The following is a 23741-nucleotide window of genomic DNA, read 5'->3' as shown; positions in this document are numbered from 1 at the left end:
AATATCTATTCTAAATAAATATACGTAAATGTTTATAAAATATGATTTCTCTGGAGACTGCTCAGATATTCTGTTCAATTTGTGTTCTATCTCTCTGTGTTAATCTCTTAAATTAATTTTCCCTGAGCATCTATTTTTTTTTTTTTTTTTTTTATAAAATTAACTAAATAAAGCGATCAGGTAATCAGGATTCTAGGGCGAAGCAGACAATAAAAAGGATTTATATCCAAATGTCACAGTTATGTTTTTTTGTTTGGAAAACAGAAGAAGGACAGTTTTCCAGTCCGGTGCAGATAAAGACCAGGCTGAACAAAACCAGCCAGCATAAAACAAATATAACTAAGCGACCAAGCGATCTGTATATTCTGCAGCGTCGCAATAGAGTGCAATCCAGTGATAGTAAACGGAGCATATGTGATAACCAAGCTAGCAGTAGTTACTCGGATTAAATAAAATGCTCTTCTCTTCATGTGGTTTTCCTCCTCTCTCTCTCTCCCTCTCTCTCCTGGTCCTGACTGCTTCAGAGCTCTGAGAACAGCCATGAGACAAAACAACTGGATGAAGAGGAAGAGGAGGAACTGCAGTGAGCAGAACCATAGATATACAGAAAAAGGAAATGAGAGAAAACTGAACATGCAGAACAAACAACAGCCAAAAATAAATATCCAGGCTGCAGTGCTGCAGATGACTCTATATCTGAGAGGTTTGTACTTCAGAAAGGTTAGAGGATGAACCACTGCCAGGTAACGCTCAACACAAATCAGACACTGAAACAGAGGACGACCAGTGAAAATAACTCCAAACAAAAACTGTGTTACTGTTGTGAGACTTTGAAATGGAAACCATTTTGTGATTAGAATGAGCAAAGAGTCCACAGAGAAAAAGATCCCACAAACTGACATATTAAGGTTGAAGAATTCTAATGCAATTCCACTTCCTGTTCCAGCGATGATGAGCCAGATAACATAAGAGTGTGTAGGAAGACCAGATAAGAAGTTGAAGGTCAGCATCCAAATGTCTAATATGTCAATTTTCCAAAATGAAGATACTGTGAGGTTGGCAGATGAATGAGGTTCAGTTAAGTTCTTCATTAGTTCCATGTTTATCTTCTCCAACCAGAACCAGAAGAACAAAGGAAAAATGTTGCAGTTGTGATCTAGGGAAAGAGAAATGTCTAAGTGTTTCAAAGATAATCAATAAAAAGCAGATACATTAATGCAAATTGTATAATTCTACACAATACCCAAATTATATCCCAAAAATACATACAGAAATATCATGCTATACAACCATGCTCATTTAAATGGGTGTACTGTAATATTCAAATATTAAGTTCAAATTATTATTAATATTTTCCACCACAGTTCAATAAAGTTTTACTTAACTAATCCATCTAGCTTGCTCATAACTCATAATAAAGACTTTGTTATCATAGAGTAGAGACAGACAATGAATCAAAGAAAAAAAAAGAGTTTGTCACCTGAATATTGAGTGTTCAGTCTCTCTGGTTTGACTGCTGTTTTATATATGGACTTCACAGCTGTTACAAGACCATGTGTGCATGATTTTGCTATGTAAACATCACATACTGTAGAACATCAGCCATGCAAATATTTAAAGTAAAAATCAGGAGGTAAAAAAATAAATAAATAAATAAAAACAGGCTTGAGCAAACATAAACAGATATTTATTTATTTATTTATTTATTTATTTATTTTTCTCTGAGGAAATTTAACAGTTATCAACCAAAATACTACTTACAGGATAAATAATAATAAAAAAGATATGTAGTATTACAGATTAAGTACAAGTTTAGGCTGATTGTTAAAACTATTCTGTCTGTTTGTCAGAATAAGCATACTTAAAAAATTATGTAAAGTATATCTCTGATCACTACATAAAACATGGACAAAGTATGCTCTCCTATTGTCTATTGTTGGTTTATCAGAAGTTATAGCACAATTAAATAAACTTTATTAAGTTATTATTATTATAATTATCATTATTATTATTATTATTATTATTTTATTGTATTTTTATTTTTATTTTTTATTATTACTATTATTTGTAGAGGATGCTTATGAAGAACAGAGGCATGAGAGTTTTCCAATGCGGTGCAGATAAAGAACCGGCTGAACAAAACCACCCAGTGAATAACAAATCAAAGCAGCGATTCGCAGTTCCAGACTATTTTGCTTTGTCACAAAACGAAACAATGCTAAAATAAAAAATGGGACATTTATGAAAATCGTATTCAGACTAGTTATTAGAATGAGATGAAATGCTTTTCTCTTCATGTTGTTTTCCTCTTCTTTTTCTCTCGCTCTGTCTCCTGGTCCTGACTGCTTCAGAGCTCTGAGAACAGCCACAAGACAAAAGAGCTGGATAGAGAAGAAAAGAGCAAACTGCACTGTAAAGAACCATGTGTGTGCTGTAGTATTGAGCGCCATTAAAATGAACATGCTGAACAAACAGGAGCCAAGAGTGAGTATACAGACAACAGTGGAGCAGATAACTCTATATCTGAGAGGTTTGTATTTCAGAAAGGTTACAGGATGAACCACTGCCAGGTAACGCTCAAGACACATCAGACACAAAAACAGAGAACGACCAGTGATGCCTAGCCCTTGGATAAAATTTGACACTATCTTGAGATAAGAAAACCAAATTGCCATTGAATCTACAAAACAGAATATACAGATTCCAATCTCACAAACAGCCATATTGAGGTTGAAGAACTCTAATGCAACTCCACTTCCTGCTCCTGTGATGATGAGCCATATAACATAGGAGTGTATTGGCATACCGAACAGGAAAGTAAAGCTGCACAGAAACAACTGTAGACTGTCTGTTAGCCCAATGGATTGAATTGTGGCATTTAAAGATGCTGCAAGTGTGTTGAAGGTCACTGTAGAGTTATTCATCTTCTTGTCTTGTATAAGACCCCTGAAAATAAATAATAATTAATCTATAGGAACATATTGAGTAGGTATATTAGATAAACAAGCTACTAGAAAAACTTTATGAGAAGTATACACTAATAAAGTACTTACAAATCATTTGGAAACTATTAATAGTTAATTCATACATTATTAACTGTAGTGAATATATTAAAATAGGAAGTCAGTACAGTATTAAACCCTTTAAACCTATGGAGAGCCCCTGTAGACCACATATGAGAGTGTGTGTATCCTTTAATCTACTTGTAAACATTTTAAGGAAGACTAGTGCAATTAATGTTCAGTAAAGGTTGGTTTATAACACTTCTAAAGTGAGAACTATTCACTGATAATTCCCAATTAACAGTTCCCAGATAATTATATTGTAATAATTGTGTTAATTACAGAGACAATGAATGAAGGATTGACTGTTTGTATGGTGTATATTGATGTATTATCTACAGTTAACAAAGTATGCATTAACTATCAATTACATGTTAGCTAATGATTTGTAAGTACTTTATTAGTGTATACTTAGTATAAAGTGTTACAAAAAAAAAAGAGACCTTGCTTTGTTTTACTCAACATTTAATTCATCTAAGTAGCCCATAAATCAAACTACAGTATGTCTACAAATTACACTGATATTTGCATTTCACTGAATGGAATAACAAATTAAGTTAAAATATTTCACCTGAAGCGTGAATGTTCAGTCTGTCTGGGTGTAAATAATACCCGGTCCTGTTTGTGTAGTCTCACTTCAGAGTTGCCACAAACATTTATCAAAGATGTGTCACATTAAACAAAACATAAGCAAATGCATGTGGTTGAAAATGTTTGATTTGAATGATGTTCATTCAAATTAATTAAAACATTTGAATAGACTAAGAAATGGTGAGCATTTCCACCCCCACTGTGGACATTAAAATGAAAAATAAATTAATGTTAGAACTTGATGTTAATAAATACTTGTAAACATCATATTTTTAATGATGAATGAGACTTTAATTCCAAGTGACTACTCATTCAAGGTATACATTTTAGTGGTGTTAACTTTACTTAGGTCATATGCATTGCTGTGAAAAAAACTAACTTTTCTATTTTTTAAATATAATTATGACTACTATGGAAACGTAGTGGGGATGGGAAAGCACGGTTATAGAGCGATGCCCCGGATGGAACAGACGCTCGCGAACTATCTGTCCCCTGGCGCGGCATCATCTCTAAAGGCCCCGGCATTGCCCTCAAAGCCACTCAGAGCAACATCGGCTTTGGTGGGCAAAGGGTATGCGGCTGCAGATCAGGCTGGTGCGTGTCTGCACACCATGGCGGTGTTACAGGCATACCAAGCTGACCTGCTTAAGGAGCTAGATGAGGGAGAGGAGATCAAGTCCCACGACATTTCAGAGCTAAGAAGGACCGATGATCTCTCCCTCCACGCCACCAAGGAGACCGTCCGAGCGATTGGGTGGTCCATGGCAGCTATGGTGACCGCGGAGAGGCACTTACGGTTGACCCTGTCTGACATGAAAGAGCGGGACAGGGTCTGCCTCATGGACGCCCCGATTCAGCCGACTGGCCTGTTCGGCTACGCAGTCAATTCTGTCATGGACAGGTTTCAGGAGGCCCGCAAACAAGCGATGGTGTTCCATAAGTTCTTCCCTCGTCGCTCCCTTGGGGCATCTGGGCGGGAGATGCCCCAGCCGCACCCTAGCTCCTCGTACCGTGAGGCCCAAAAACAGAGCGTCGCCTCTCGCGCTCTCGGCCGAGGACTTCTAAGCCCAAACAAGATCTCAGGGCAGAGAGACTGATTCCCTTAGTAGATTATTTAGCAGTGTGGAAACTACTGCCAAATGTATCTCGATGGGTCCTGCACACAGTAGAAAAAGGCTACCGTATTCAGTTCGGCTCCGTGCCAGCAGTATTCAACGGGGTCGTTCAGACGATAGTCGGCCTCTGGCAGGATCTGGTTATGGAACAGGAAGTGAAAACCCTATTAGAGAAGGAGGCCATCGAGGTGGTCCCTCCTCAGGACAGGGAGTCCGGATTTTACAGCCGGTATTTCATAGTCCCAAAGAAGGATGGGGGGTTGCGTCCGATTATAGACTTGAGGGTCTTGAATCGTTCAGTTATGAGACTAAAATTCAGAATGCTCACAATCAAGCATGTTGTAGCTCAGATCAGAGGACTGGTTTGTCACAATAGATCTCAAAGACGCATATTTCCACATATCCATCCTTCCACAAAACAGGAAGTTTCTGAGATTCGCTTTCGGGGGCGAAGCTTACCAATATCGAGTACTTCCCTTTGGCCTTGCACTCTCACCCCGCACGTTCACAAAATGTGTAGACGCGGCTCTGGTCCCCCTGCGCATGCAGGGCATCCGCATTCTCAACTATATCGACGATTGGTTGATCTTAGCTCAGTCAGAGCAGGTTGCGGTTCGGCTTCAAGATGTCGTCCTCGCACATATGGGGGAGCTGGGTTTGAGACTGAACGCCAAGAAGAGTGTGCTTTCTCCGGTTCAGAGAACCACCTATCTAGGCGTAGTATGGGATTCGACTGCGATGCAGGCACGATTGTCCCCTGCTCGTATCGAGTCGATCCGCATCTCAGTTGAGAGAGTCAAAGAAGGCCAGTCACTCACTGTCAAACAATTTCAGAGATTGCGTCCAACGTGATACCTCTTGGCCTGCTGTACATGAGACCCCTACAGTGGTGGCTCAAGACCACGGGATTTTCCCCGAGGGGCAATCTACTTCGCACCATGAAGGTCACGTGGCGCTGCCTCCGTCCCTTAGACATGTGGAAGAAACCTTGGTTCTTGAAACAGGGCCCGGTGTTGGGAGCTCCTTGTCGCCGTGTAACACTAGCGACGGACGCATCCCTCATCGGCTGGGGTGCAGTCATGAGTGGCCACCCTGCCCGTGGTCTGTGGAGCGATCGCCATCTAACATGGCATATCAATTGTCTAGAAATGCTAGCAGTTTATCGTGCACTGAAGAACTTCCTCCCAGACCTAAGGGGTCACCATGTGTTGGTGCGCACCGACAACACATCGGTGGTCTCTTATATCAACCACCAGGGAGGTGGCGCACCAGATCCTGGTGTGGTCCCAGAGCAAACTCCTCTCATTAAGAGCAGTATATATTCCTGGGAAACAAAATATGGGAGCAGACATCGAGGCACTGTCGAGGCAGGGGCAGAGGCCCGGGGAATGGAGACTTCACCCAGAAGTAGTGAAGCAGATATGGAGAGTATTTGGCAGGGCTCAAGTAGACCTATTTGCATCTCAAGAGACATCACAATGCCCCCTTTGGTTCTCTCTAGTTCATCCAGCTCCTCTGGGACTGGACGCCATGGTACAGACTTGGCCGAGGCTTCGTCTGTACGCATTTCCCCCTATCCCTCTGCTCCCGGGAGTTCTGGTGAGAGTACGCCGGGACGGGGTCCGTCTGTTGTTAGTAGCCCTATTCTGGCTGGGCCGAGTATGGTTCTCAGATCTAGTCTCGCTCCTCGACAGCTCTCCGTGGGAGATACCGATCAGGACAGACCTACTCTTGCAGGCGCAGGGTACGATAATTCTTGCTCTCTGCAGCGATGACCCACCCCACGTTGAAGGTCTACGTGGCGGCTATTGCGGCCTACCACGCCCTTCTCAATGGCCAGTCTCTGGGAAGACACCCCCTAGTTACACGTTTCCTCCGCGGTGCGCTGAGGCTGAGACCTCCAGTACGGTCCCGTATTCCCCCGTGGGACTTGGTTGTGGTGTTAGAGGCAATGTGCAAACCCCCGTTTGAACCTATTCAAGATATCTCAGACAGACATCTCACACTTAAAACCTCCTTTCTGTTGGCTATCACCTCTCTGTGGAGAGTAGGAGACCTTCAGGCCCTGTGGCCCCTACTTATCTTGAGTTTGCGCCAGGCATGACTAAAGCGTTCATATATCCTCGAGCGGGATATGTTCCTAAGGTTCCCTCTGTTACACCACACCCTGTAGTGCTGCAGGCCTTCTGTCCTCCTCCCTTTCGGGAGCCCAACCAAGAGAAGCTAAATAGTATGTGTCCAGTTTGAGTGCTGGACGCATACGTCCACAGAGCTGCCCTGTGGAGAAAAACAGACCAATTGCTTGTATGCTACGGTCCCCCCAAGAAGGGTTTTCCTGCTTCTAAACAGACTATTAGTCGTTGGATAGTCAAGACTATCAATGGCACCTATGAGTCCTTTGGTCGTCCCCTGCTGTCGGGAGCCAAGGCTCACTCCACGTGCTGGACATCTGCAATGCTGCATGGTCCTAAGCTGTGCTCTTCGGATACACACTAGGCAGGGGTTTGGTAGTCTGGCAGCATTGGTATTCATTCCCCAAAGCGTTTCATCATTTCGTACGTATGTAACGCTGCGTCTCGAGGCCATACCTCCGGCACCCCTGCCGCCGCTTGCTGGTACTCGAAACTGACGCCAGCTGCGTGGCACGTGCTTTTATAGCTTCCTGGACGCTTACGTCACCCCGCTAGTGACGTTGCGCTCTTCCATTGGATTGATTACACACGATATTCAGAGTTGCTCACGCTTGAGTCTCGTTCCCTCGAGGAACTAGGGTTACATAAGTAACCTAGAGACAGTTTCCACAGTGACTCATCTGTGAATCATCTGTTCATGAATCGGATCATGAACTTACATTACTAAACCAAAAATGATCTAGTCTTGAATTTTTCTAATGAATAAAGAGTTCATGTTCACCTGTAAACCACATAAAGATATTGTTTGACTTTATACATTTTATTTTATGGATGATTTGTATGGATCTGTTAACTGGATGCAAAGTGTGAGTTCTAGGAGAATGTTTGTGTCGTGATGAGCATGTATGGAGTTGCTGAATGAACAGCTGCTGCAGGCAGTTTGTTTGTTTCAACGGAAGGTCATCGGCGTATTGCTAGAAATCCCCAAACTTTTTACTTAAATATTAAATTAATAAATTAGATAAAAAATAAAAGTAATCACTAGTAATCTAAAATACTTTTTAGATGTAACTGTAATCTGATTACCCCTTATATCAAATGTAATTTTAACGAAATACAGTTACTCATATTTTGTATTTTAAATAAGTAACATGTTGTTACATGTATTCCGTTACACCCCAACCTTGCATGGAGGTGATCCATTTGTGGCACTGCTGAGGTGGTATGGAAGCCAAGGTTTCTTTGACAGCGGCCTTCAGCTCATCTGCATTTTTAAGTCTCTTGTTTCTCATGTTCCTCTTGACAATACCCCATATATTCTCTCTGCGGTTCAGGTCTAGTAAGTTTGCTGGCCAGTCAAGCACACCACCACCATGGTCATTTAACCAACTTTTGCTTATTTTGGCAGTGTGGGCAGGTGCCAAGTCCTGCTGGAAAATGAAATCAGCATCTTCAGAAAGCTGGTTAGCAGAAGGAAGCATAAGTGCTCAAACATTTTTTGGTAAATTGATTCAGTGACTTTGGTTTTCAAAAAACACAACGGACCAACACCAGCAGATGACACTGCACCCCAAATCATCACAAAATGTGGAAACTTAACACTGGACTTTAAGAAACTTGGGCTATGAGCTTCTCAACCCTTCCTCCAGACTCTAGGACCTTGGTTTCCAAGTGAAATACAAAACTTGCTCTCATCTGAAAAGAGGACTTTGGACTACTGGGCAACAGTCAAGAACTGAAGTCCTTCTCCTCAGCCCAGCTAAGATGCCTCTGCTGTTGTCTGTGGTACAGCAAATTCCTTGACACATCTGTGTGTGTTGGCTCTTGATGCCTTGACCCCAGCCTCAGTCCATTCCTTGTGAAGTTCACTCAAATTCTTGAGTCAAATTTGCTTCACAATCCTCATAAGGCTGCGGTTCTCTTGGTTCGTTGCGCCTCTTTTTCTTTCACAATTTTTCCTTCCACTCAACTTTCTGTTAACATGCTTGGATACAGCACTCTGTGAATAACCAGCTTCTTTGGCAATTAATGTTTGTGAGTGTGTTAGTGAACAAACTAAGAGACCATTTTGAAGGATCAGGAAACCTTTGCAGGCGTTTTGAGTTGATTAGCTGATTGGCATGTCACCATTTTCTAATTTGATAAGATTTTTGTTAAATGTGAGCCCAAATCATCACAGTTAAGATAACCAAAGACTTAAACTACTTCAGTCTGTGTGCATTGAATTTAATACACAATCTTTACAATTTTAGTTAGATTACTGAAATAATTTCAAAATAACTTTTCCACGACATTCTTATTTATTGGGAAGCACCTGTTTGTGGAAAATAATGTGTTTTTTTAACCTTAGACCGCATAAACACAATTCATTACACCAAGTACACAACATAATGTTATTTTTAGGAACATCATATGACCCCTATAAGAGTGCTTTTAGTTTTAGCTAATTTTACAGATACTGTGCCAAAGAATGGTTGCACAAAACACAAATTTAAAGACCATTTATCTTTGAATAAGAAATGTAAATATTTTTGCCCAAACACCTAACATTCCATATCATCATGTGACTATGATAATATTGACAGTTTTTCTATCGAAATATTGATATCATTACATCCATAAGGAATAGGCTACACAACATTTGAAAAAGAAAATCCAAAACAAAATACAAATTTCATATGCACTAAGAAAAGGTTAAGTAAGGAAAAATGATTGTAAAAAACATCAACAGGGCGATCAGTGCCCAACCCTTTGGAAAATGGTGAAACTGTGTGAAGCAGGAAGTATTTATTCAAATAAAATAAACCACCAATAAGTGTAACAACCACATCTGACAAACACACACATAAAAGGCTTAAAGTGTATGCAAATAACAGTCAATTATTTAAATCACAAGTTGGTTTAAAGCAGTGGACCATTTGATCTACACTAACAAGTTTTGGGATCATAAACTCTGAATAAACATAAATTATATAATTTCAGACAGTTAAAAATAAAAGCATTAGTGACAGCAGGTATAATTAGGAACAGGTTAATTTTCCAGTTCGACGCAGAAAAAGAACAGGCTGCACAATTCCATCCAGCAAATAACCAACTAAAGTAATAAACCAGAAAGTCAAAGTACTACTATGTGTTAAAATGAATGCTGAGATTTTAAATGGGACTAAAATGAAAACAAGGGCCATAGTAGTTATTAGTATGTGAATAAATGCTCTTCTTTTCATTTGGTTTTCATTCTCTTCCTTTTTCTTGCTCTTCTGGACCTGACTGCTTCAGAGTTCTGAGAATTGCCACAAGAGAAAAACAACTGAACTGAACAAAAGTGAAAAGTGGAAACTGCACTGTGAACAACCATGTATATGGACTACTGTTGAATGAGATAAACATGCAAAACAAACAAGAACCAAGAGTGGATATCCAACAAGCAGTGCAGCAGATTACTTTATATCTGAAAAGTCTAAACTTTAGAAAGGTTACAGGATGAACCACTGCCAAGTAGCGCTCAACACAGATCAGAAACTGAGACAGAGGACGACCAGTGATGGTGAGTCCTTGACCTTGAAAAAATTGGGACGATCTTTTGAAAATCGAAAACCAAAATGACAGTATATCAATTAAACATTTCAGACAATTTGCAATTTCTCAAACATACAGATTAAGGTTGAAAAGGTCTGTTACAGTTGCGGTTTCTGTAACAGTGAGCCATATAGCATAAAAGTGTAAAGGAAAACCAAGAAGAAAGCTGATGCTGCACACAAACAGTGTCACATTGCTCACTAGTTCAGTGGAATGATTTGTTGAGTTTGTAGTGAAATTCATTGTAGAGTTAATTTCTTCCATATCTTTCCACACGTCTTCAATATATTCCAGTCACTATTTCTGCAATTCCAGATTTAAAATCCAAATAACCAAAACAAATGATAATAAAATATTTTTGCGTGCAGGTATGAAGTTAAAGTAACTTAATAAATTTACACATTCAGTAATTGTGATGTGCAATACCGAAATTACTTAAAAATATAGTTGCATTCATTAATATCAAACAAATGATGTTTGTTTAATGATCAGATTGTTATTTGCATTTTATTGACTGTAAAAATCATTATATCTATTTGTCACCTAAAGACTGATTGTCCAGTACCTCTAGATGTTAATAATACTTACTCTGTCTTTTTTTGTAGTCTTTAAAGCTGTCAAATGAATAAATGGCATTAAATGCAACACTTCAGAAAAAAAAAAAAGAATTTTCTGACTTCTATCAGAAACATTTTGTTGAAAAACTGACTACATTTGCAGTTGGTCCAAAATGCAAAAGCATGGCAAGGTACTATATTTGTGGTATAAACACGAATGCAAAACAATGCAAAGACACATCTGATAGAATCTCTTAGACAAGATGTAAGATGTGAAATGGTAATCTTGTCATGCTTTATTCAAAAACAAAACCACATAATAAATAACAATGTATATCAGCTATATATGATAAACATGCATAGAAAATACATAATTTGCATATGAATAAAACAGTCATGTAAATGACTGCTGGCCATTCTACCCATCATGTTCTGGAATCACACTTACATGGACATGGACTTAACTTACTTAATTAACTAACTAGCTAAATAAATAAATAATCAATTACTCAATGTTGTTTACATTGTAGCTGCTAACTTTAAAAGGTTTCATAGAGAACAGTGGCTGTTTTCCAACACTCCCCAGAAGAAGAACCGGCTGCACAAAACCAGCCAAAAAATAACAAAACAGCAGTAAACCAAAGAACAGGAAAATGCTGTTCTGTTAAAATCACAATGAATCCTGTCACTGTATATGGAACATATATGATAGCGATGCTAACAGTTGTCATTTGTATGATATAAAACACTCTTCTCTTCTCTTCCGGACTGCTTCAGAGCTCTGAGAACAGCCACAAGACAAAATAATTGGATGGAGAAGAAAAGTAGGAACTGCAAAAAGAAGAACCATGTATAGATGCTTGTGGCAAATTACATAAAAATTAACAAGCAGAATAAACAGGAACCAAAAGTAATTATCCAGATAGCAGTAAAACAGATCACTATACCTGAGAGGTTTGTACTTGAGAAAGTTCACAGGATGAACCGCTGCCAGGTAATGCTAAACGACAGACACTGAAACAGAGGACAACCAGTGATGTATAGTCCTTGCAAAATTTGTGACAATGTCACGAGACTTGAAAACCAAAACGACAAACCTTTCAGTGAGTTACCAGTTTTACAAAGTAAGAAACTGACGTTGAAGAACTCTGATGCAATTCCACCTGTTCTTTTGATAATAAGCCATATAACATAAGAGTGTGTAGGAAGACCAACCAAGACACTGGAGATGATCACACATTCTGGTCATTAGATCAAATTAATCCATTGTGAAGTTGTAGATGTTTCACATGTGGCTCGTTCTAACACACCCTCACATCTCTACATCATTAAGTGGGAAGATTTGTGTAACTCTGCCCAGATGTTCCCACAAAGAAAGAAGTTGTACCTTTTATTCTCATCTTAGTATTGTTGTTGCCGCTGCCATGTTGTATAGATGCTGTGTTATACTGTGAAAGTGAAACTACTTTGTTTGGCCTTCCAAAAGAGGATGATATCTGCTTCATCATGCCTGGAGTTGATCAGTGCTGGTCACAGTGGAGATACATCAACTTTGCACTGTGGATCACCGGAGGAATAAATGTGATCATATTTTTTCCATTGCATCGCTTTGCATCGAATCACATTGTGTTGAATCGAATCGAATAGAATAGAAATCAGATCGCACTGCATCATATTAGGGGTGAATCGTTTCGCATGGCATCTGTAGCTGCTTCATATGTATCAATGTATCATATCGTTTGCTATACATCGAGATGTGTATCGCATTGGCCTCAGTTATGAGATTGACATCTCTAGTATATTCAGATTTCAAGCCACTCATGAATGCAACCAATGATACCCATGATTCAAATCACTAAACAAACATGCAACAGAAATGTAAATGAGGATTATGTGTAGGGGTAGCGCTAGACCTGGGGGTAGTGTGTGTGTGTACAGGTTTACTTATACATACTATTAAAAAATGTCTCACTAATAAAGTGAAACCTGTTGAAAACCAACTAGTGAGGTAGATGTCAATAGTTAAAATAAGTAAATGAATAAATAAAGGGACAAAGGGGAAATCAGGACATCTTTTAAAGGACACCTTATACCTCGAGGGTGAGTAAAACATGGATAATTAACATTTTTGGGTGAACTAACCATTTAAGATAGTGACTGTTTTGAAAGAGAGGATCATGCTTTTAATGTCTTTTTTCTGTTTTTCTTAGTAACTACATTTATTGATAGCGGTACTCTTCCTCAATGGAATATGCCTTTAGTATCATGGAAATCTGTAAAGCAACCAGTTTAATTTCAATTCAAAATCCAATTCAGCTTCACAATAATTATGGATAAAAATTTACAATTATCAAATTTCACTACGGGGGGAAATGCATGTAAAACCCAAAATTTCACATTAGCCTACTCTTTCCAATATAAAACAACATTTAAACTGCACCTGTCCAAACTACACAGATACAGAAAGACGGACATCTCTATATCAACGTTAAATTTAAATAATTGTTGATTGTAAAAAAAATTATAAAAAAATAACATTATACCAGTCACTTGATCCTTTTGCTTTGAGTGGCTCCATATTGAATCCTGAACAGCAATGTACCAATTCCATCACAAAGTTAAATACCTCCGTATTGAGCTCATTAATAAAATCAAATAGAATATCAATTAAATATACTAAATCAAATAAACATTTTCTTGCATTCAATTATTTTTTTTCCAGCTCAAAAAAAAAAAAAAAAAAAATCTGTTTGTAATCGTGACTGGCCTCGCTTCTCTCTCTCTCTCTCTGCTCATCTTGTTCCTCCTGTAACATTTGCATGAAGATCTTAAAGAGTGTTGTCATTTTAAAATGCTTTCTGACCACACTAGCATTTTCAAGTGTTTTCCAAAAGTGTTTCATCCATATAGAAACATCAGAAAACGTTACATTTGATTTCTGTGCATGCGTAAAGCCTCTAAAACTCACTGCAGATGAAACACATGAGACGTTTCATGCAGTTTTTCTGACAGGACATTTTATTTTTTTTATTTACGAAAGGAACTCAACATTCACTGATGCGTCCAGGTCGCACACACTCACGATTGTAGGCTATGTCTGATCAATGATGCAACTGCCCTCCTGTTTTGCCCCAAATAGTGATAGCTGTTAAATTTGCTTTCATCTTTGGAGTACTGTGATATGAAGAGTGTACAATGTAACACATCTATAACAATAGTGTAATAGTGCATAGCACATAACATGCACCATACCAGTATAAACATGAATATCTATTGGTATAATATGTGTCACATGACTAAACTTGTATCATCATTTTCAAAAGCCTCTGTTTTCACAGTCCACACTACAACGCAAAAATGGCGTTTTCAAATTTATCCACTTTGGAGAGAATTTTCAGTTTTCCTTGATAAACACGCTGTCTCAGTGTGGACGGAAGGCCAAAACGGAGAGAAAAATATGTGTTTTTAAAGAAAAGTAATTAATTTGGACATGGCCTAACACAATTAAAAAAGAAAAGTTCACTTGACACCACCTACTGGCAAAATAATGTAAGTCAAATGTAAAAAAACAAACAAACACGTTTAGTTAGAATGGCATATAATTAATGGATAATCATCTTCATTTTTGTTATAAGAATTGGATGAAATGCTCTTCTCTTCATGTGGTTTTCCTCTTTTCTCTCTCTCTTTCTCTGTCCTGGTCCTGACTGCTTCAGAGCTCTGAGAACAGCCACAAGACAACTGGATGGAAAGGAAGATGAGAAACTGTGTTGAGAATGACACAATGCTGATTGAGGCTAAAATAAAAACACATGAAAATAAAAATAAAAATCCCAAAATAATTATCCAGGGCACAGTGCAGCAGATGACTCTATATCTGAGAGGTTTGTACTTCAGAAAGGTTACAGGATGAACCACTGCCAGGTAACGCTCAACACAGATCAGACACTGAAACAGAGGATGAGCAGTCATGCCTGGCATTGATGAAAACTGGTGTGAAAATGAAATGCAATATACATTTTATACATAATTGTATATAAAGTACACAAAACAAAGAATTCAGACAGTTACCAATCTCACAAACAGAGAGACTGCGGTTGAAGAACTCTGATGCAACTCCACTTCCTGTGTTGATGAGCCATTGAAACAAAAAGCAAACTGATGCTTAAGTTTTCCAGAATGTTCAGGAACTGTATGAGTTGCAGAGTTTGTGGATGTCACAAATTATTTATAGATAATGATACAATTCTTATCTAGAGGAAGGTAGTATTGCAAATGTATTCAAAACTAGAAATAATAATTACATTAATTATTATTATTTATTTACTTATTTATTTTTGTTTAGCATTAAATGTAAAGGTTTTCAAACATATTGTAATTCCACATGATTCCAAATAATTGGAAAGATTCCAGAATTATAGTCTGACATTTACAGTTTAAGTATTTGGACAAACTAGACAGACAACTATTTGTTATATTTAACAAATAATATCTAATGCCCCCTCATCTAACCAATGGATTTGTGGACCCTTCCCCCGAAATGCAACTATCACCTTAAAAAAAGGCAGGCCTCTAGTTCCATAGCAACCAAAGGCAAACTATCTGATAACACTAGTTTATGGCACCCAGGAATGCGGCAAATAAACTCTTAACAAGAACCAAGAATCAGGTTCTTGTTATGAGCAAGAATCATCTTCAGATCTCTCTTCACAGCAGTTCAGTCAGTGTACTGTACATGAATTACTCCGGGATATTGGTTTGTTTGAACTCAGAGGGAGTGTCAGCCACGTTAACAAAGTTAACAGCTTAAGTTATTTGTGGATTAATGCTTATTGGAAACGTGAACCGTTTCAAATGATTCAGTTCGATTTGGTGAACTGGTTCAAGAATATCTGGTTACATCGAGTGATTCATTCGTGAACCGGATATCACTACACTGCAGTGAACGCGCTCACAACAGACACAGAAGACAAGACAATGCTGAATAAAGTCATAGTTTTTTGTTATTTTTGGACCAAAATGTATTTTCAAAGCTTCATCAAATTCTAACTGACCCTCTGATGTCACATGGATTACTTTGAAAATGTTATTATTACCTTTCTGGACATGGACAGTATACCATACACACACTTTCACTGGAGGGACAGAAAGCTCTCAGGCTAAATCTTAAATATCTTAAACTGTGTTCCGAAGATGAACGGAGGTCTTACGGGTTTGGAACAACATAAGGGTGAGTCATTAATGACATAATTTTTATTTTTGGGTGAACTAACCCTCTCAAAGTCTCTCAAAAACAGACACATAATGCCCATAAAAAGGGACTCTTCTCTAATAAGTTCATAAGAAAACCTCTGTATGAATGAACATACATATCCTTTAGGTCATTGCTTATATTATTGCTGTTTTGTATATTGTCTGTTGAATTTTACTGTTTTATGCGTACGTACATGCTTACGTTTAAACCACAAGTTCATGTAAACTTACCTATATGTAATTTTACCATGTTAAGTATCTATGAATTCGTCTTCTGATGATCTAAACGAGAGTGTACAATATTATATGTTGGTACATAAGCAATATATTAGTATTTTAAGAATTTTTAAGATTGTTGTCTTGAACCCCCAACCAAGTTCCATTTTGCAAATTGCCATGCTTTCACACAAATGGCATATAAGGCAAACAAAAAATTCCCTGCACAGTTAAACTACATTCAAAGACCGCATGCATACAATCTTATGCTGGGTTCCCCGGCATCAGGGTAGATATTATTGGCATTATAATTAACCACATACGGTGTTGAACGCTACAGTCGTGTTCAGATCATGCATCACTGGACTGGACTCTCTCAAACATCGTCATCACAACAGCAGAACGACATAAACAAGAACGAATTCTGAAAGTGTAGTCTCCAAGCTTTCCAACGATGTGTAACACATGGAAATCTGATAATATTTGGAGAAGTTGTGGCCATTTGAAGGTTGAAACTCAAAAAAACTCAAACAGCAGAAATAGCCTCTGAAGATTTGCAGTTCTGCTGCGAGTGACAATGGGGCTCATTTACATCTCATTTAGATAAGCCATACCCCCTGCATAGCAACGACAGACACAACGGGAAAAATCGGACCGCATACTATTAATAATAAAGGAGAATGTGCATTATAAATGTCAGTAATTTATCTTTTTTGACTTTTATAAAAATGATTGCATTGTGTAGCATTAGGACTTTTTAACCGGATTCTGTGATAACCGATGAGCTAGCTAATAACAATAGGTAGATATGGGAAGGTCTAAACATGGACTAAACATGAGATAACGTGTGTTCTTAGAATGAACACAAAATGACAAACTTTGATGTTTATGGAAACTCACCCCATAAGAAACAGAAAAGTATTATTGCAGATCCGAAGTTTGCACTGTGCGTTTGCCTCTAAATGTTACGGATTTTCCCCATTTCTCTGTCTTTATCCCCATCAAATGTTACTATTGATATAGCCTCTGATATCTTACGGTCCAACTCGTCTGACGCCAGTCCAATACATTCTTCCTCGTCGTCATCTTCACTCAGTTGTAGATTAGGGATATTATACAGTCTTATTATGCCGCTTTCATCTTCGCTCAGATCGTCTTCAGAATCAGTGAGCGCTTGTTCGCTAGAGCCGGCCAGAGCGCTGCATACTAAGTGCATACTAAGTAGCCACGCTTCCCTCGGAGGGCGGGGGCAATTACAAAAGAAACAAGAGCCGGCTTATCCAGTATGGAAATACAGACAGACAATGAAACGCCCCTACTGCGTGCTAGAATCTCTGACAAACTAGCTGATTTCAACCTCAAAATGTACGCTTTTAAATATACCAATACTGCTATCTCAAACACGGAGAGGCTTCTTTGAGATATCAACTAATAGATTCTGCAAAAAAACTAAAATCACCAATTTTGAAAAAAAAACAACGCTTCTTTCTCATTTTGCTCGAAAGTTGTGCTGCCGATTTGTGTCACTGGATTCACATATTGGGTCACATATTGTAAGGACATTCATATAAACCATTGTACCGGTCCAAATGGACCGCCTGTTGGTAATTTGATGATTTTGTCTAGAACAATGAAATTGCTAATGCACCTCAAAATCCAAATGTTTTACAAGTAAGGGTGTCTGTGGGTTATCTTTGAGAATGTATGCAAAAATTTAATTTATCCTGTCTTAAAGTGCTAGAAAAGAGAAGAGAAGAGCGAGAGAGCTGAGGACTCGTTGGGAATCCGAGCGGAGGCAAGCTGGAGAAGCCTCAAAGCAGACAGCAGTCACATAGAGTGAAAAGACGTTAAACATGTGCTCATGTGGCGCGACTTTATTTTCTGTTTCTTTGAAGTTATTCAATAAATACCCGCGAGCCTCAGAACGCCGATCCCGGTCTCCTTCCTCTTTGATCATTGAACCTTGCTACACTCAGCCTGCAGTTTCTCCTGAGTGACTGCTGGAGCACTTATGACGACACAGCTGTTCACGATCGGCCAGATTCACTACATGACAACGTGTGTTTCGGGGTTAATTCAACATTTCAGTTCCAATAATGGCCACAAATCTGGTGTTTTAGAACGGTAAAGGCCTTTTAATGTAGTCGCCTGTTGTATTGAGCCACTTCATCATACTACACCGATCAAAGTGTATATATATATACCCCTCTGTATTAGCATTTAAAAAGCATATGATCATGTGAACTTTATTCTTGAAATATATGGAGCCGTATTAAGCAGTGTAAAGTATCTGTGCTCACGAAATGTTCTGAAACACCTGCGTATTTGACAAGCATGGCTTACAGCTAAATATAGAAGTGTCAGTTATAACCAGTGGATATTTCGTACTACGTACATTTAACAATAAATAAATAAATAATAACACACTGACCGCAAGGGAAAGAAATGGAGAAGGAGATGGAGAATGAGAAGAATGAGGAGGAGGATGAGAAGAAGGAAATGGAGAAGGAGATGGAGAATGAGAAGAATGAGGAGGAGGATGAGAAAAAGGAAAGGGACTGCTGTTTTCTCCAACTGGAGAGAACACTCTTGCTGCTATGTGAAAAAAAAAAACTTAAATGGAGATGTAGCAGTTGAATGAGAAGGAGAATGAGAAGGAGATGAGAAAAAAACCTTAAATGGAGATGGAGAAGTTGTTGAATGGAAGGAGATGAGAAAAAAAACTTAAATGGAGATGGAGAAGGATTTGAATGAAAAGGAGAATGAGAAGGAGATGAGGAAAAGAAGGGGGGGGGGGGGCTGCTGTTTTCTCCCACTAGGGAGATCACCCCTTGCTACGATACCTGTAGGCGACCGCTGCACTTTCCCTCAAGCGAGGGATGAACTCCCCTCAGAAGGAAGGGATGCTGCTCTCTCCAGCTGGAGAGAACACCCTTTGCTGCTATAGCTGCAAGGGACTGCTGTTCATCCTTCAGCAGGGGATGAACACCCATACTACTTAAATGGAGATGGGGAAGGAGAAGTTGAATGTGAAGGAGAATGAGAAGGAGAAAAAAAAGTGGGCTGCTGTTTTCTCCCGCTAGGGAGATCACCCCCTGCCGCGATACCTGTAGGGAACCGCTGTACTATCCCTCAAGCGAGAGACGAACTCCCCTCAGAATAAAGAGACTGCTGTACTCTCCAGCTGGAGAGAACACCCTTTGCTGCTATAGCAGCAGGGGACTGCTGTTCATCCTTCAGCAGGGGATGAACACCCCTGCTACTTAAATCAAGAGGGGACTTGCCATTCTCTCCCTCGCGTTAGAGGGGAGAATACCCCTCTCCTAGCAAAGGCTGCACTAAAGACATCTTAATAACATTATCTTTCTCCTTTACAGGAATGGAACAAGGACAATTTCAGGGGGTCTTCACGCTACTCTCCTACCCATCATACCAAGCTCAGGGACGTGCTGCAGTGTAAAATGAACATATCCAACATATAAGGTTTTCCTCTTTTCAATCTCCTTCTCTCTCCTGGTCCTGACTGTTTCAGAGCTCTGAGAACAGCCACAAGACAAAACAACTGGATGCAGAGGAAGAGTAGGTACTGCAGTGAGAAGAACCATAAATAAATATAAAACATGATTATATTAAAAATGCAGCAGAAACAGGACCCAAGAGTGATTATCCAGATGGCAGTGCAGCTCATAACTTTATATCATGCAAAACAAACAGGACTTTCAAGGCTGAAGTGCAGCAGATGACTCTATATCTGAGAGGTTTGTACTACAGAAAGGTTACAGGATGAACCACTGCCAGCTAACGCTTAACACACATCATACACTAAAACAGAGGACAATCAGAGATGCCTAGTCCTAGTAGTGATATGTGAAAACCAAACTAATCTAAACATACAGAAAAAACTTTTCAGACTTAATCTCCCAAACAGAAAGACTGAGAATGAAGAACTCTGAAGCAACTCCATTTCTGGTCCTTGTGAGGATGAGGCGTATAACATAGGACTGTGTAGGAAGACCGAAAAGAGAACTAATGCTGTACAAACAAATTTAAAGAACTTCCACTAAACCAGTGGATTGAATTGTAGTGTTTGTAAATGTTTCAGGTTGTTTTTCTTTTAAAAACCTATTCACAAAGCTGCTGAGACAAACTAAGGAATATAGAGAAGTCTTAAGCTCATAGTAAGTGCAGGGGTTGACCTCATTGATATGGATGATGCCAGCATGCTTATTTACTATTCACACAGTGATTGGCTGATAGGGGAGAAGTCTCTGTCAAAGATTTATTCATAGAAATATTGGAGAGCACTATATTATGTTGTAATATTTAAATAAAGTTTAATAGCTGTTCTTGTTGACAAAATTAATTTTGAATGCTTACATAATTTCATTTACTTTTATTGCATATACAGTAAATGTACAGAAAAATTACATTTAAACACATATACAAAGAAAAAAAAATAGATTTAGAATAGGACAATCAAGGATTTGGCTTTCAAATTTTCCCTTTCATTAAGTACTTAAAATTGTTATATTGATATTGTTATTAATCAATAAACATGCAAAACAAACAGCAATTTTGAGGCCTGAGTGCCGCAGATCACTCTATATCTGAGAGGTTTGAACTTCAGAAAGGTTACAGGATGAACCACTGCCAGTCAAATCAAGGTTTAAATGCAGGCACGACTAAAATGTCTTAATGTGACCCACAAAATAGTGCTATTTGACAACATTTACATACTGTATTTTATGTTGTTTAGTAATTTCATCTGATAGTCTACGATTAAACTTGACATACAACTGAAACTGTTTTCCAAACAACATTTATCAGCTGACCATTGATTAATACTTAGGCTGGCAAAAAATGTAATCTAGTTTGTTAGCATAAAAGCATCAGTCTTAAATGGCTTTCATAAATCTAAACCTGGCCTGCACAGGTGCATCACATTTAACACCTGTTATGCAAATACATATATCTAACATTTGTCAAATTATAGACATAAAGTATTTGTGTAGGATTTCAGGTCATATGAAATCATCTCTGGGAGAATCCTCAAAATGGAAAACATTTTCAAAGTCATAGTCAACGATTGCATGCATAAATAACATAAGGTGGGTTATCTTTCTAAAAACAAACAAACAAACAAAAAAACGAACATTAAATGACATCGAATCAGATTACAATGTTTCAGTTTCATATATAAATTCACAGGTTCACATGTAATCAGAATCAGGGTAAAGAATGAACTTGAAATTTGGCCTGAACCTGGAATCCAACCAAAAGAGAGGAGTACGGGATGGTGGAGGGATGCTGAGACAGCTATGTACAGTACAGTAAATGGGCTTCCTCTAGATTGGCTGGATTACTTGAAAATGTTCCACTCAAACGTCAATAAAAGTATTTATCTGAAACTAAACAGTATCCTACAAATAAAATATTTAAAAAAAAAAAAAGTTCAGTAAATTAACTTAGTAATTTTTATGGAGAACAAAAGCAGGAGAGCTTTCCAGCCCGGTGCAGATAAAGAACAGGCTGAACAAAACCACCCAGAATAAAACAAAACAACCCAACAGAAAAAATGACCTCAATATACCTTTGCATAAGAATGAAAGACAACCCTGAGACAATATTTGGAATATATACAATAGACATTGTCACAGTAGTTATTAGAATAATATAAAATGCTCTTCTCTTCATGTGGTTTTCCTCCTCTTTCTTTCTCCCTCTTTCTCCTGGTCCTGACTGCTTCAGAGCTCTGAGAACAGCCACAAGACAAAACAACTGGATGCAGAGGAAGAGGAGAAACTGAACTAAGTGGAAGTATATGTAAACTGTTTTAAACTGGCTAATAAACATGCAGCATAAACAAGACCCAAGAGTGATTATCCAGGCCACAGTGCAGCAAATGACTCTATATCTGAGAGGTTTGTACTTCAGGAAGGTTACAGGATGAACCACTGCCAGGTAACACTTAACACAGATCAGACACTGAAACAGAGGACGACCAGTGATGAGCAGTCCTGATGAAAACCATGCTAAGCTTATGAAATGTGACAGCTCAGTGCAATAATAAATTAGAGTAAACAATGAGTTCAGGCAGATACCAATCTCACAAAATGAGAGATTGAGATTGAAAAAATCTGATGCAACTCCAGTTCCTGTGATGATGAGCCATATGATATAGGAGTGTGTAGGAAGACCAAATAAGATGCTGATGATGCAAATACAAATGTCCATGTTGGGAATTTCCCCAAATGCATCGTATCTGGAGTTTGTAGATGCTTCAGATGTGAAGTTCACAGTAGCATTACTCATCTTCTCCTTTTTACAGTATCCCTTAATTCAGAAGCTCACAAAAAAATATGAAAAATATAAAATGTAATAACAATGCAGCCATTATCTATGGAGGGAAAACCGGGGAAAGATGTTAGGTCAAAGATTCAGCAATTGAATACATTTTCAGTTTTATGAATGAATGTAATTTTTGTCTAATAAAAACAAAAGGAATTAACTTGAAATCTCTTAGAAACACAGTATAGAGCAAATAAATGAATGTATGTATTCCCAGAGGATTATATGAAAAAAAATAAATAATAATTCTGCCTCACACACACACAGACAGACATGTACTTACACATATACGTACTTACATATCTGCATTAAAATTGATTTCATTTAAAAATAGAACTATCATTCATTCTCATACACTTAGTCCAGTAAACACAACAACATTTAGATTATTAAGTTGAAAGCAAGAAAATGTATCAAAGATTTATTACCTGATGAATCTCTGTGCAGTTTTTGGTAGACTGACTTCACAGCTGTACCCAGAATATATGTGAATGACTTCATTTCCAACATTCTACATTACATAAAACATCAGGTATGCAAATATTAAAGGGGTCATATGAAGTTGCTAAAAAGGGCATTATTTGTGTATTTGGTGTAATGCAATATGTTTATGCAGTTTAAGGTTCAGAAAACACATTATTTTCCACATGATCATCTATGCCCTGCCTTTCTTAATTTTTTCGGTAAAGCAAGGTGTACATTTTACTTTTACATTTAATCATTTAGCAGACACTTTTAAAGCGACTTACAAATGAGAACAGTAGAAGCAGTCAGGTCAACAAGAGAACAACAACAACAGTATAAGTGCCATGACAAGTCTCAGTTAGTCTAGTACAGAATGCATAGCCATGTTTTTTTTGTTTTTTTTTTTTAATCAAATGAAAGACAATA

The 23741-nt window shown here is 38.2% G+C and overlaps 2 protein-coding genes across 2 annotated transcripts; both read right to left on the bottom strand.

Moving 5' to 3' along the window:
• Nucleotides 1–2078: 2078 nt before the first annotated feature.
• On the bottom strand, nt 2079–2924 carry LOC127985622 (G-protein coupled receptor 4-like). Its single transcript, XM_052587653.1, has one exon. It carries the CDS (start codon nt 2922–2924, stop codon nt 2079–2081), a length of 846 nt encoding a protein of 281 aa, XP_052443613.1.
• A 7207-nt stretch (nt 2925–10131) lies between these two features.
• On the bottom strand, nt 10132–22814 carry LOC127985621 (G-protein coupled receptor 35-like). Its single transcript, XM_052587652.1, has 2 exons — nt 22093–22814; nt 10132–10180 (listed from the first exon to the last, which is right to left on the bottom strand). The coding sequence occupies exons 1-2, from the start codon at nt 22812–22814 to the stop codon at nt 10132–10134; spliced, it is 771 nt and encodes a 256-aa protein (XP_052443612.1).
• Between the last annotated feature and the right edge of the window lie 927 nt (nt 22815–23741).

This window comes from Carassius gibelio, chromosome B21 (assembly GCF_023724105.1).
Source record: "Carassius gibelio isolate Cgi1373 ecotype wild population from Czech Republic chromosome B21, carGib1.2-hapl.c, whole genome shotgun sequence".
NCBI classification, from domain to species: domain Eukaryota; kingdom Metazoa; phylum Chordata; class Actinopteri; order Cypriniformes; family Cyprinidae; genus Carassius; species Carassius gibelio.
This window is presented reverse-complemented; position numbering and strand designations above follow the sequence as displayed.

Excerpts from the sequence above, each read along its gene's own strand:
- LOC127985622 (XM_052587653.1), bottom strand. The coding sequence starts at position 2,924 with ATGAATAACTCTACAGTGACCTTCAACACACTTGCAGCATCTTTAAAT.
- LOC127985621 (XM_052587652.1), bottom strand. The coding sequence starts at position 22,814 with ATGAGTAATGCTACTGTGAACTTCACATCTGAAGCATCTACAAACTCC. Across the intron at positions 10,181-22,092 it reads TCTTTCATTCTTATGCAAAG|AACTCTGAAGCAGTCAGGTC; the intron begins GTATATTGAGGT and ends GGCAATTCTCAG.